Source organism: Aethalodelphis obliquidens, unplaced genomic scaffold (genome assembly GCF_003676395.1).
Source record: "Aethalodelphis obliquidens isolate GAN/ISIS:26980383/991018 unplaced genomic scaffold, ASM367639v1 scaffold5, whole genome shotgun sequence".
Taxonomy (NCBI): Eukaryota; Metazoa; Chordata; class Mammalia; order Artiodactyla; family Delphinidae; genus Aethalodelphis; species Aethalodelphis obliquidens.
Window position 1 is genome coordinate 53626274 of NW_020837949.1, and position 14525 is coordinate 53640798.

General features: G+C 37.8%; 1 protein-coding gene across 1 annotated transcript; it reads left to right on the plus strand.

Moving 5' to 3' along the window:
• Positions 1-3980: 3980 nt before the first annotated feature.
• Positions 3981-14180, plus strand: STEAP1 (STEAP family member 1). The gene is made up of 5 exons (XM_027102384.1): positions 3981-4221; positions 7756-7870; positions 10237-10749; positions 11348-11512; positions 13819-14180. Exons 2-5 carry the CDS (start codon positions 7787-7789, stop codon positions 14074-14076), a joined length of 1020 nt encoding a protein of 339 aa, XP_026958185.1. The 5' UTR covers positions 3981-4221; positions 7756-7786; the 3' UTR covers positions 14077-14180.
• The last annotated feature ends 345 nt before the right edge of the window (positions 14181-14525 follow it).

The following is a 14525-nucleotide window of genomic DNA, read 5'->3' on the forward strand; positions in this document are numbered from 1 at the left end:
TCAGCTAACATCTCAAGATAATAAGGTGAGATTTGTCATTAGCTTTGCTGAGTATAAATTCACATTTCAAATAGTCTTCTGGAAGGCTTCCCCAAAATTACTTCAGAATCAAACTGATAAAAGATTAAACTTGGAGTAAGAAAAAAATGCCAGCTGGCAAGGATATGGAGAAGAGGGGAACCCTTATATATTGTTGGTGGGAATGTAAATTAGTACAGCCACTATGGAAACAGGATAAAAAATAAATTAAAAATAGAACTACCATATGATCCAGCAATTCCATTTCTGGGTATATACCTGAAGGAAATGAAATCACTATGCTGAAAAGATACCTGCATCTCCATGTTCACTGAATCATTATCTGTAATAGCAAACATAGATGAATGGCTATGTGTTCATCAGTGGTTGAATGGATAAAGGCAAAAAAATTTTTCTCCCACCATATTATTTCCAGGGGTAAAATCACATTCCACAAACATATACAAGTCTGTTCCACCAATCTCTAAATTACAAGAGATACAAAGGTAAAAACAGCAAAGTCTCTGCTCTCTTAAAGCTCACAGCTTAATGAGGGTAAAAGAAACACATATAAAAATCTCCAGGGGCCTCCCTGGTGGCGCAGTTGTTGAGAGTACACCTGCCGATGCAGGGGACGCGGGTTCGTGCCCCGGTCTGGGAGGATCCCGCATGCTGCGGAGCGGCGGGGCCCGTGGGCCGTGGCCGCTGGGCCTGCGCGTCCGGAGCCTGTGCTCCGCGACGGGAGGGGCCCAAAAATCTCCAATACAGGCTAATTCTGAAAAGTGCTGTAATATAATATCAAACAAGCTCGGGTATGGGCTAAGCTACTATAACAAAGGAGACCAAGATAGAGTGGTTTAAAGAAGATACTTTTTTTCACCAATATGTATCATTTGATATGGAGATGTGGGGAAAGGAGAAATTGCCTAGTTAAGTAATACTATGAAGGTGGTGAAATCTGTTCTCTAGGCGCCAATGCTTCTGTTTTTCCCTAAGGTATAACCCCTTCACAGCCTTCCAGTATCCATCTTCAACACCCTTATATTTCACTCTCTCTGTCAGAACATACTTTCAAAAAAGTACTGAAATATTCGATGATAGTAGGATGTAAATAACTGGTAAGGCTTAATGTGATGCCATTTGCAGGTACCTTTTCATAGATTACAACAGATTTAAAGACAATAGGATATATTTTGTCACAGAATTTTGAGCATCATAGTTAAGCAGTATCTGGGCAGAAATGGATCTGTGAGCCTTGAAATAAACCACCAATTCTTAAAATCCGCCTAGAACAGATGTTGACTGTTAACTGTGTTGGTGAATAAGCAATAAAGGGCTTGAGCTGGGGGGAAATACATGGAAGAATTTTTTAAAAACCTCCAGTCCTGGGGGTGGATTCTTTCTGCCCCCAACCACTTTCACCCACAGACATTGGGGGCTAACTGACATACTCTAAGCATTAGTCTACCAGAAGATCTTGAACTAGTGAAGAGAATTTATCATATGAGACTAGTAGAATCAGAAAATTAGGCCAGTAGAGCTTTACCATGTCTGCGCTAAAACAATCATTTGGACAAAATATTTCCCCATGAACTTTAGGTAAATTTTGCCTCCTCTTAAAATAAGTCTGACCATTGTTATACAGTAAGAGGTAGACTTGGAAATACTGTTGAACATTGTTTGAATTACTGTGCCCTTAGGAGTCAGTTTGATTTCCGAAGGAGAAAAACTAAATACAGTTCCTGTCATCCGTGCACAATTTACTGTCTATTGATCATTTTGATTAACTTTAACAGTATGATCATTTTTTCTCTCTCTCACCACTATACTCCATTTACCTCTTAAATGGCAGTCCCATCAAATTCTAAGATTAGGTTGCTTTTTGGTCAAGTAAAAGTACTCATGGATTCTAAATTATATTTTCCCCATGATATGTTACTGTGAAATCACTAGTTTAGTATTTGACCCTAAATAAGATTGAAGAACTGTTTTGTTAATATGCTTTCTTGCTAGAGTTTAAGTTTATTACAAAATATTCTGAATGATCCAAATTGGTTAGTAACTCACAGTTGAATTCCTATTTTAAAATCCTCTAGTTCTCGCAAGTCATACCGAAACTAGCAATCTGCTTTTCGGTATTTGCAATAGCATAGCGTTGTTTTCCACAAGCCATACTGGTTTTATAAAGTATGTGCTATAGAGGCTGACTCAGAGCATTTTCAGATGCTCTGGCTTTGAATTTCTCAAAAAAAAAAAAAATCTTTTCCTTCATCTCATACCCAAATCACAGATCACATATATGCAAAAATTGCAGAAATTTGGTCTGCAATACTAACTCCTGATAACTCAATCAAAGTTCTTTAATACTATGGTTTTCTAATCCAATGTTCTGTTGCCTTTATAAACTCTACAAACTAATTAGTAAATAACCTCACATTTTCAATCATTTTCCTTTGAAACATACTATATTTATTCACCTCACTAAAACACTGAACAAAAAAACTTCCGGAAGAAGTGTGGAAATAAAATTATTGGTCTAATTATAAAGCAGACGTATTTGGGGCTTGATTCCAAATGTTTTAATTAAACAGGAAAAGCCGTTTTAAGTGAAGCTTGCTACAGTTAGCCAACTTATATTAATATAATATTAACTTCCTTGCCCTCATCACATGCAAAATAAATTATAAAAAAGTGAATGACCTTTGTTCTATCAAATTTTAAAAAATAAAATCATATTGTTTTGATGATTTAAAACCTTCATCATTTTTAAAATTCAACAATGCTTAGACATATTTAGCAATTTGTCCTAATTTTCATAATCTGTTCTATAAACAGAGATTTTTTTTCTAAAACTTTTAAAAATGATTATTTTCTAGTTTTGCTAGAAATAAAAAGTGTAGGATTCTATTTCTACCGCAAGGCATCAGTCCATGGTAAATTAATCTTCAAGGGGTTTTAACATTACCCTGTGGACAGTCAATGACTACAGAAAATTACATATTAAAATATGAACAGTCCTAGGGGCCCTAGCTATGAATAAAAGATAATCAAGGAAAATGCAGCTGAGAGTTTATTTTCCTTTACTTTTCCTAATCAGATTAGTTCTGGGGATGTTATACACCAAATCCTCAGACGTTGCAATTCAGGTCTCAGATGCTCTACCCTGAGGCTGGTTCCAACTCAGAGGAGTAAATCCCTTGCTCACATTCGCTCTTTCTCCATACCCCTCATATTTTAAAAGCAACCTTAAACTTTTAAATAGTGACAGTAACTCAACTTTAGGTTTGTAGTGCTTGATGGGGTTAGGGTATGGGAAGGCGGCTTTAATATCAGAGGTGGGGAAGGGAAGGAGTGAACGTCGGTTTAAGGACTTATTCAGCTAGGGGACAGGGTTTGTGCGGTTTAAGATACAAGATTTCGACAATTTAGGGGGCAAAAGAGATTCAGATTCGGATTTGGAAATTGTAAATTACAGCCGCTTCAAAGAGCTGCTGTGAAGTTTAAAATGAGTTAGCTACGCTCTAAAGCTCTAAAATGAGCTCGCTAAGCGCTAAAGCTCTAAAATGAGTTAGCTAAGCTCTCACAGTGTGATCTGAGACTGCTTCAGCATCACCCAGGAACTGTTAGAAAATGCAGAATCTCAGGCCCCATCCCGGATCTACTAAACAGGAAACGTGGGCGAGGTGGAGGAGAGGGGCTTTGGGGGGGGAGTGGACACGACAGATCGGTGTTTTAATGAGCCCTACAGGAAATACATGTTAGAGTTTGAGAACCACTGCTCTAAGGAATTGCACGAATGTTCATTAGTTGGGAGATTAAAGTAGGCGAGAAGAAGGACGGAAGGGAGGGAGGCAGGGAGGGAAAAGGAGGAGAGGAGAGGAGAATATCGAGAGGATCGAGAGGGTGCAGAGCAGACCTCAGACAGAGGACAGGGCTCTTTGAAAGAAAACCGGGAGCGGCCGGATGGCTACGTAGGGAAATCCTAGGTTCGGCTCTGGGACCTTCCCAGGACTGTCCAGCCAAGCAGGAGCCCTGCGGACGCCCGGCACCGGCAGGTGGCGCCGGACGGACAATTGACAAGGAGGCGGAGTCTGCCCAGGCAGAGCAGGCTCGCGCTCTGGAGGTTCGGGCGCCGAGCGGGATTGGGCACCTCCAGGTCGGTGCTGCGGCCGCGACTTACCGTCAGATCACGCCGAGAGACGGGTGAGTCCCTTGAATCGTTCTGGCTCGCTGCTTGTTCCCTGCCGCTCGGTGCCCTGCGAGGCCGGGCACCGGCTCCCAGCATCGGGAGGAGTGTAGGGGGTTGCGAGCCCTCCCAGGACTGAAGCAGTGGCGCTTCGGGGCGAGGGCAGCTCAGTTTGCCTCTTGCGCGCTGCTCTGGGACACGCTGCCTTCCAGCGAGCTCTCCGCGGAGCACACCGCTCCATTGTGGCTTGTCCAGGGGCTGGGAGCCGGGGACTCACAGGAAAGCCTTTTCTCTGGGGACTCAGGGGATATGATGAGTTATTAAGTTTGTCCTTAGGTTGGGTTCTGATGGCAAGTTTTCCAACTTGGCAAAATCGCCACGAGTTTGCATAGTATTGATGAATGATTGGTACGTACTACTTAAAACCATGCAACTCGTCTTCAAGTTTCCTAGTAACAGAGAGTTTTCATTTTAAGTCCTTGGAACATTAGTCCGACTCTTTCAGGATCTCAGTTAGGATTCAGGTTTCCTCCAAATATTCAATCAAGGTTTTATATGTGTCAGGTGTGAAATCCACTGGAAGGAGTTTGTAGACATAAAATTTACGAACACTTGCAAATTCCTGACTCTGTTCTTTTTGTAAAAAAAAAAAAAAAAAAAATCCTTATTGAATAAAATGTCATTCGTTTAGCACACGAAGGAAGCAAGGCCTAACAACACAGCCCAGTGAAGAAAAACATCTCCCCTTCTCATAGTTAAATGTGGTAAAGTAAGTTTGCAGTTAAAAGTATAGAAGATTTGGAAATGCAATGCAACTGACCATGTATCCCGGTCATTGAGTGTCTTCATATTCCAAATTCTTCAACATAAACATAAGTCAGTTGGACTGTGTCAATATTTAGCAGGAACGTCAGGTCCTGGTACAGCAAAATGGAACAGTCACATCAGAAATAGGCTTTGCTTTTTAATGGAGACGAAAGAGAACTTTGGATCAAATTCTGGCGTTCCTAACATCTGAATACTGTGCTGTTTCCTGTTGTTTTTGTTGATGAAAAGATTTTATTGTAGAATTTAAATTATATATTTGGTTAATGTCTGAGGGAAACCAACATATTTTATTTGACTGATATTTTATTTTCTTGGCTTCAGGGTACAAGGTGGACTGTGGGTGACACAGTCAACAAGCTCCCTAACTGCCTGGGGTTTTTCCTTGGCTTTGCTCTTCAGTATGGTCTCCCTACCATGCGGACGAATGGTTGGATACCTCTCCAGGGCCACTCTGGCTTTTCACCCAGATTCTGTGCAAAGTGGCCCTCAATCAGCAAATACTACCAACTTGCTAGATGCTCCAGGACCAGGTCCTGAAGAGAGCCCTCACCCTTCCCACGCCACCATCTGTCCATAAAACTTTGTCTTCCTTTCCGATGCATTGCACTACCATGCAGTCAGTTCTTGAAATGTCTGCCTCCTCTCCTAGACTTTAAGCTTTTTGAAAGCAGAGTCTCCATGTCATTTAACTTTATATTCCCACTGCCTACCTGGTTGTTCACGGTATAGTTAATGACTTAATATTGAAAAAGTGTAGATTTGTATGTTAACATCTTTGCCATCCTGAAACTCACAGTTAACACATCTCCCAAGCATGGTGAATTATTTCTTGTATTTGATTACAGTAAGTAAAACTTGTATTCCTAGTCATATTCACACCCCCAAATTACTATATTAATAATGTTGGTTAAATCACCAAATGATTTGGAATAATACTTCTTAAGCAAATAGACTGTAAAACCCCTCCAGAGCAGACACGAAATCTCATTTCTCTTTTTCCTCCTCAATGTCTGTCATAGAGTTCATAGATACTTGAAGATTGGCATAGGCTTTACTCAGAACTCTTTCAAATGCCAGTGATATACACCTTACTCAAACTAACTTAAGCAAAATAGGGATTGTATTGGCTTGTGTAACTGAAAAATTCAGGATCTGGTCTCAGAAACTCTAAATTTTTAAATATGCCAGGACTCTTCTGTGTCTTTCCCCATTTCTTGCTTAGGCTTCTGTGTGTTGGCTTTCTTCTGTCCTTTTGAAGACATCTTCCTCCTTACAGCATGTAGAAGAAAGCATGGTAGGCTTCTATCATCCCAATACAACAGAATATTAAAGACATCTTCTCTTTATCTTTCATTTCCAAATACAGACATCAGAGAAGGACTCTAATTGGTTCGACTAGAGTTGTATGCCATCCCTAAGCCAATCAGTGTGATGAGCAGAATAGAGAACTGTCATTAGTCAAGACTGAGTCATATGCCCACTTCTGTGGCCAAAGGAGGGCATTTCTCTGGATGGAGGAAATGTTTTAGACCATAAAATAGTGGGAAAAGAATGTGGGCAGACCAAAAAAAATATTCTCAGCATGAATATTGTGAAATTTTGAAATAAGTAACGTATGGAAAATGTTCTTAGAGCACTTCAACAAAGGCACATGTTGGCATTATGTAAAGATGACTCCTCTTTATTCTCTGTGAAGATCAAACCTTTAAAAGTTGGAGAATGTTTTAAGTGTTTTAAACTGCTAGAAACAACTTTCCACTTAATAAAGTATTACAGATGGTCTAAAATTCAGAAACACTTGGAATGTTTCTGTCAATCAAATGGTTATATATCTAATCTGTTTTCTTACTGAATTTCATAAAGAATAAATTGGCAATGTATTCCTCTGGAAATAAATTTAGAACTAATAAAACAGTGAATAATGTTGTGACATCATATGTTTCCCTTTCCTAAAAAATGTTACACCAAGCCCAAATGAGGATCTGTGGACAGTGTTAAGGAAAAGATTCTTTTATCGGGCAGGAAGTGTGACAAAATAATTTCCACAGGGTTAATATGCTAGCATATTTAAATATGCTAGCAACGCTTGTCTTACCAACAAAAACCAGGCTGTGACTCCGAAGGGAAAATGGCACTCCTAAAACACAACCTTTCAGTCCTTTGTGCTGCTATCAGCATTCACCTTACCGAGAGTGTCTATTCTGTTCATTTTCTGAAACTCAGAGTACACTTCCCCATAAAATCATTTCACCATTATTTCAGATTCCAGTGTCAACCCCAAAAGTCTATTAAACACAACTTCCTGAAATATAATCTTATATCAGCAAACTCCAACCTCCACTGACAACATTGTTATTCTCAAAAAACTACATTCCTAATTCTATTTACCTTTGAGGGGAGTTGACTTTCCTCCAAATGAGCACCTGGAGTTAAAGTCTCCTAAAATAAAAGGCAACATCTGACCCTTTGAATTCCATATAGACACCTGGGTCATTCATTGCACTGATAGTTGGACAAAGAAAAACACTATTGACACAAGGGCACTTGTTTGAATTCTTACAGATTATAATGTGAGGTTAAATGAGTCAATCAGTCTATATTTTAAATTGCACTTTATCTGCCACTCTAGCCCTTATATGAGTAAATTTTTCATATTGCCCTATCAAACATTAATATCATAAATAGCATAGATGTGAAGAAGATAATTATTTTTATTTGCACAGGTGGCTGAGGCCATACTATTCTATAGAATTAATGGAGAGCAGACAAGACATCACGAACCAAGAAGAACTTTGGAAAATGAAGTCCAGGAGAAATCGAGAAGAAGATGGTTATTTGGTAAAATAATAATATTAATTAATTAATTTAAATCTATAAATAATTCAAATGCTGTTCTATATCTCCTAGTGTTACAAAAGTGATTTTCACCCTAGTCTGCTGATATCTTTACTCTGATTCCTGGCACTGATACTGTGATGGCTAAAGGGTAGTGTGGGCTATGAGAGGAGTTGTACCTTGACTGTCATGGACTTAGCTGAATAACCTTGAATAAGTCACTGAAAATCCTGGGTCTTGGTTTATCTATAAAGTGAGAGAGTTGGACCAGATCATCTCCAAAGCCCTTCCAACTCTTTCTAACATTCTGTGGGTCTAAGTTTTTTGAAAAAGTCATCAATGCCCATATAACAGTAGTTTTGTAAACTGTTTTTTTCATAGGCTCCATGGCAGTTTACCAAGAGATCATCAAGTTAATTGATGATTCACTGTTTAACTAAATAAATTCAACTTTGGAATAAGAATCATTTGTCACACTTTTGCCCCACATCAAGATTAAATGTTTCTTACTAAATTATTTGACTGAACAAGTGGTGGAAGATTTTGCTTCCAAACTCTTTTTACCTTTCTAACTGATCTCAACTACAGTTTTAACAGAAAGTATTTATTTTATCTTAATTATCTTAATAGGAAAAATAAGGTAGTACAAGTACATACTGTCTAAAATAAGTGTGCATAAAATAAAATCATTTTCATTTTTCAAGTCTTACTTGCTGTTCCATGATTCTTCACCCATAACCAGAAAATTGATATCCATTGATTGTTTTAACATGCAGAGGTGGCAGAAGCTGTATAATGCTCAACTCCCTTCTAAATGGAGTAACTGGAAAAAGCATTGGATGTAATAGTGATTTGTTACTGAAAGTAAAAGTCAAATGGCAAGAGGTCATTTTTTTTTTTTTTTTTTTTTGTGGTACGCGGGCCTCTCACTGTTGTGGCTTCTCCCATTGCGGAGCACAGGCTCCAGACGCGCAGGCTCAGCGGCCATGGCTCACGGGCCCAGCCGGTCCGCGGCAATGTGGGATCTTCCCAGACTGGGGCACGAACCTGTGTCCCCTGCATTGGCAGGCGGACTCTCAACCACTTGCGCCACCAGGGAAGCCCAAGAGGTCATTTTTAAACACTAAAAATTATAGAGAACTATGCGAATTAAAGTTACTCTGCATAAAATGAGGAAATGAACAAGATAATCACTAACATCATTCTGAGCATTAAAATGTTATGGGTCTACATCTAGCGCTATAAGAAATTAGGAATAACATATTAGGTGAGAAAGTGAATTTATTCATAAAGTAACACAATATGAAACACTCTGCTATAAGTTCTTATTTTGAGTTTTTTTTTTTTTTAATTTGCTGGTATATCAGTCAGTTGGGGAAGTGACGTAATATTCAGTGCAAACTTCTTTTGAATTGTTGACTACCTAGAAATGCAACTGGGTAAAGAAATATAACTTTCTCAGGAAATAAATCATCCCTGTGGGATTTAACTACTTATATAGCCTTTGTACCATTTTAATAGACTATTCATCTATTAGTACTTATACAAATGAGATATTTTATGAATATGAGAGTACATGATGGGGGGAGGGATAAATTGGGAGATTGGGATTGTCATATACATACTACTATATATAAGATAGATAACTAATAAGAAACTACTGTATAGCACAGGGAACTCTACTCAATACTCTGTAATGTAATGACCTATATGGGAAAAGAATCTAAAAAATAGTGGATATACATATATGTATAACTGATTCACTTTGCTGTACAGCAGAAACTAACACAACATTGTAAATCAACTATACTCCAATAAACATTAATTTAAAAAAAGACTACAAGATGGAAATTACATATTTTTATCTAATAGTGATGACTATATTATTCCTGTTCCTTTGTACTTGAATGAATGGAGTTTGCAGAGGGTTGTCCAGTAACCAAAAGAAATTATAAAACAAATACAACTATGACTACTTACAAGTGTTATTATTTTTACCAAAGATTGCTGGATTTTTTTTTAAGTTTTTCAGTTTTTGTTTCCCAGTTGCATTATTTCATTCTTTTACACTTTCAAGATAGAAACACAATGGTCTGAGCTCTAGTGGAGGTATCTGAAGCATGTATTTCTTTTGACTTAAAGAAAAATGAGTAACAGAAATTATGGAGAACCCCCAGTAAGGTAGGATAACTAAGTATACCTTTGATCATTGCCACACAGTCTATGCCACCTTCCACTAACCAGTATCCAAAAGCAAGGTTCAAAATGTCCCTTTTTACTGATAAGTACAATGAGCAGTAAGTAATTAGTTTGAGAGACATCCCATTGTTTTGTTCAATTTTAAGATGTTCATTTTCTTTCCTTTGTAGAATAAGGATTCAAGAGAGACCAGTGCACCGAAAGGACCTGTGCTTTTGCACTTGCACCAAGCAACCCATTGTGATGAATTTGATTGCCCCCCAGAGCTTCAGCACAAACAGGAACTCTTTCCAAAGTGGCGTTTACCAATTAAAGTCGCTGCTATCGTATCATCTCTGACTTTTCTTTACACTCTTCTGAGGGAAATAATTCACCCTTTTGTAACTTCCCATCAACAGTATTTTTATAAAATTCCAATCCTGGTCATCAACAAAGTCTTGCCAATGGTTTCCATCACCCTGTTGGCACTGGTTTATTTGCCAGGTGTGATAGCAGCAGTTGTGCAGCTTCATAATGGAACCAAGTATAAGAAATTTCCACATTGGTTGGATAGGTGGATGGTAACAAGAAAGCAATTTGGTCTTCTCAGTTTCTTTTTTGCTGTACTGCATGCAGTTTACAGCTTATCCTATCCAATGAGACGATCCTACAGATACAAGTTGTTAAACTGGGCATATCAACAGGTAGGATGACATTACTAACAATATCACTGAACTAAAAAGTCTAAGTCTCCTAACAAATTAACTGTTTCTTATTTTAATATCAGTACCCCAAACCTCTGTTGAAACCCTGTGTTGAGAAAGTAATCTGCTTTTTAAAATTTTTTATTATAACTCTTCACTGGGGCTTGGTTGTATAATTCTACTTTGAGGAAAGTTTTCTAAGCTGAAAATAGTAAACTACAACTTTAACAACATAAACAAGTATTTTGTTCATGGACCGAGCCACATTTCAATCTTCTACCACCCTCAGAAGATTTCTTTTTTATGCTAATTGTTCCTATTTTCTGCTTATTTACCATATATACACACATGTGACAATTCTAACCAACAAATAACTATTATATAAATTAATAAAACAGATTATATAAATTTTGTGTTCAAGGAAAAAGATCAATAGCTCCTATGTCATTTCTCTTAGAGAAATGCAAAAATAAAGCCATAAATTTGTGGAGGCCCCTAGTCATCAGGTCCTCCATAGTAGAGGGAGCGTAGAAGGAGGTTCTTATATGGAAACAAGTGTTGTTTGCATTTTTTCCTTCCTCTTTTCACCCTCTCTTAGGTCCAACAAAATAAAGAAGATGCCTGGATCGAGCATGACGTTTGGAGAATGGAAATTTATGTGTCTCTAGGAATTGTGACACTTGCAATACTGGCTCTGTTGGCTGTGACATCTATTCCATCTGTGAGCGACTCTTTGACATGGAGAGAATTTCACTATATTCAGGTAAATTATATATTAAAAAAACTCTGGTCCCTCAGAGAGGTAAATCTTTTTAAGCTTATAATATCCTCAAGTATATTGACTTTACCCCGTAAAAAAATAATAGATGGTTTTCCAATAGCAAAGATCTCACACTTGTTCCAATTAAAAATGTGCTCTCCTATCATTTTTCCCTCTTGCTGATAAACAGGAGAGGTGTTTTCTAGACATATATAAGAGGCATTACTCAAAGAAAAATATTATTTCTAACATTTGAAGCTTGTTGGACAAGCTTTGAGCAAAGCTGTCTATCTAATAACAACAAATGTGATATTTTAGAAATTCAATATTGTTTTCTTAGTTCTCCAAAAGTAAAAAAAAAAATTTGGCCTATCCTCTGATTTTATTCATGCCTTTTAAGTTACACAGCTTTGTACTCTCCTCCTTGAAATATGGAGTTTTATCTACCAAAGGTATTGTAATATCTAATTTTAAAAGCTTCTTTTTCCAAGTTACATTTTATGTAGCTTATTCACTTGAAGTTACTCAATATTCCTGGAATTCAAAACTGCCTCAGATTTACTGAGGTTAACTTCCTAGTGGCAGATTACACCCTAGAAAGAACAATGGGATCCAGGTCTGACAAGATTCAAAGGACTAAACTTAATTCAGTCCTAAGCGCTGCCAAGATTTTTAAAATTATATACATAGCTTTAACTTTTATGGGTGGACATCTTTGGAAATTCCCACAAAGTCAGTTAATCCTCACTATCCTTTGTACACATCCATGCATGTACTCCAACAGACACCTTATCAGGACATCTGATTAAGCTGGAAAGAATGTCTCCATCTGAATTATTTGAATGTGGTTTAGAGATGGTGCCACATTTTCCAGGTGCAATATTTGCTGATTTTGTAGGTTTAGCTTGATAGCCATTGGAGTTGTCTGTTCCTCATTAAATAACTCTCTTCTTACATTGCTCTGCCTGTCACACATATGCTGTGCATCACTTTACAGATTTAATTACAAATTCAAGCGCTGTATCTCGACAACCCAACTCATTCCACTCTGTGTACAATACCTAGCCCATAAGATGTATGCAATACACATTTGGTAAATTAATCTTCAACTAATTACATATATTTTTCAATTAATGACCTAGCAACTTTTCATTTACAATCTAAGTACTGGCTACTTTATGATTTACCTTGGAGATTTATATCTGAAAATATAAACTTAGCTATTTGGTTGTATTCATTGGGGCTTACTGCTGAATAACTGTGAGTTGGATTCATTCTGACAGTCTAGTGAACATTTCCTGTAAAGTGAATAGAAGTCAGAAGATATCTAGAAGAGCTATTGCCAGAATTCCATAAAACTACATAGGTGAACAATTCTTTTTTTTTTTTTTTTGCGGTACGCGGGCCTCTCACTGCTGTGGCCCCTCCCGTTGCGGAGCACAAGCTCCGGACGCGCAGGCCCAGCGGCCATGGCTCACGGGCCCAGCCGCTCCGCGGCATGTGGGATCTTCCCAGACCCGGGCACGATCCCGTGTCCCCTGCATCGGCAGGCGGACTCCCAACCACTGCGCCACCAGGGAAGCCCTGAACAATTCTTTTTAAGTAACTTTATCTGGATGGTGCCAAGTATCCCAATGCAAGCTGATATTTTTCTTCACATCTCCATATCTCTATGTTTCGTTCAAACATTGAAATAATTGTTGGTATTTTTCCACTTTATCAAAATGTTTGATTTTTTTTAACAAAGACCAAGCTCATTCACTTTAGTATTAATATACCAAAATCACAATCACTTTAGTTGCCTTTGTAATTGATAAAGATCACTAATATCAAGTTGATTTTTGCACTGATCTTCAGTCAACCCACCAATATTTATTGAGCACCTGAAATGTGCACAGCATTGTGTTGATTCTGCAGGGATCCTGTGATGAGTCAGACAGAGTCTCTGAGTTTAGGTGTCTCTTGATAAGCAGAATCAAGGCAAATGCACAAGAGACAAAGCATCATAAAATAAATGTCATAAGAGAGAAGAACAAGGTATGGAGAAAGGGAAGGCAATGTTATCGATTTTCTGAGACCAAAAGGAGAATGGTTGTGAATTTTCTCAACTTAGATAGCCTGGAGACAAAGGCATTACCCACACGTAAAAAGAGTGGAAATATGAGTGGACATTGTCGAGAAACGTAATAGGAAAACAAATGGAGATGAATGGAAGAATTTCCAAGCAACAAAACAGATCTAGATGATATAGGATGGAATAAACTCTAAATGAACCAATCTCACCAAGATAATTCTTTTTTCTTTTGCAGAGCAAACTAGGAATTGTTTCCCTTCTGCTGGGCACAATACATGCATTGGTTTTTGCCTGGAATAAATGGGTAGATATAAAACAATTTGTATGGTATACACCTCCAAATTTTATGATAGCTGTTTTCCTTCCGACTGTTGTCCTGATATGCAAAGCCATACTACTCCTGCCATGCTTGAGAAAGAAGATACTGAAGATTAGACATGGTTGGGAGGATGTCACCAACATTAACAAAACTAAGATGTCTTCCCAGTTGTAGAATTGCTGTTTACACACATTTTTGTCCAATATTGATATATTTTATCATAAACACTTCAAATTTGTATTTGTTTAATAAAATGACCAGTTGAGGATCTTAACCTATCTCTTTGTTTATGGGTGATGTTTGAAATATGTGTATTTCCTTGCAGATGTGTTTCAAAGCGAGAAGTTAAATAACCTTTATCACATTCTCTATGTTTAGTAAAGCTGAGCATAAAAAATAATCATATCTCATTTGTCAGACTACATAGCATTATAAATAATAAAAGGCCTTGAAATACCAGTCCTTGCCACTCCTTAAAAGTTATCACGAACCATGAAAAAAAGATATTATCTGATGGCCAATAGGCACATGAAAAAATGCTCAACATTGCTAATTATTAGAGAAATGCAAATCAAAACTACAATGAGGTACCACCTCACACCAGTCAGAATGGGCATCATTAA

What these genes read in the sequence shown, in the direction of transcription:
- STEAP1 (XM_027102384.1), top strand. Translation starts at nt 7,787, where the DNA reads ATGGAGAGCAGACAAGACATCACGAACCAAGAAGAACTTTGGAAAATG. An exon ending in GAGAAGAAGATGGTTATTTG is followed by an intron (nt 7,871 to 10,236) that starts GTAAAATAATAA and finishes TTTCCTTTGTAG; the next exon opens with AATAAGGATTCAAGAGAGAC. An exon ending in GAGAATTTCACTATATTCAG is followed by an intron (nt 11,513 to 13,818) that starts GTAAATTATATA and finishes TTTCTTTTGCAG; the next exon opens with AGCAAACTAGGAATTGTTTC.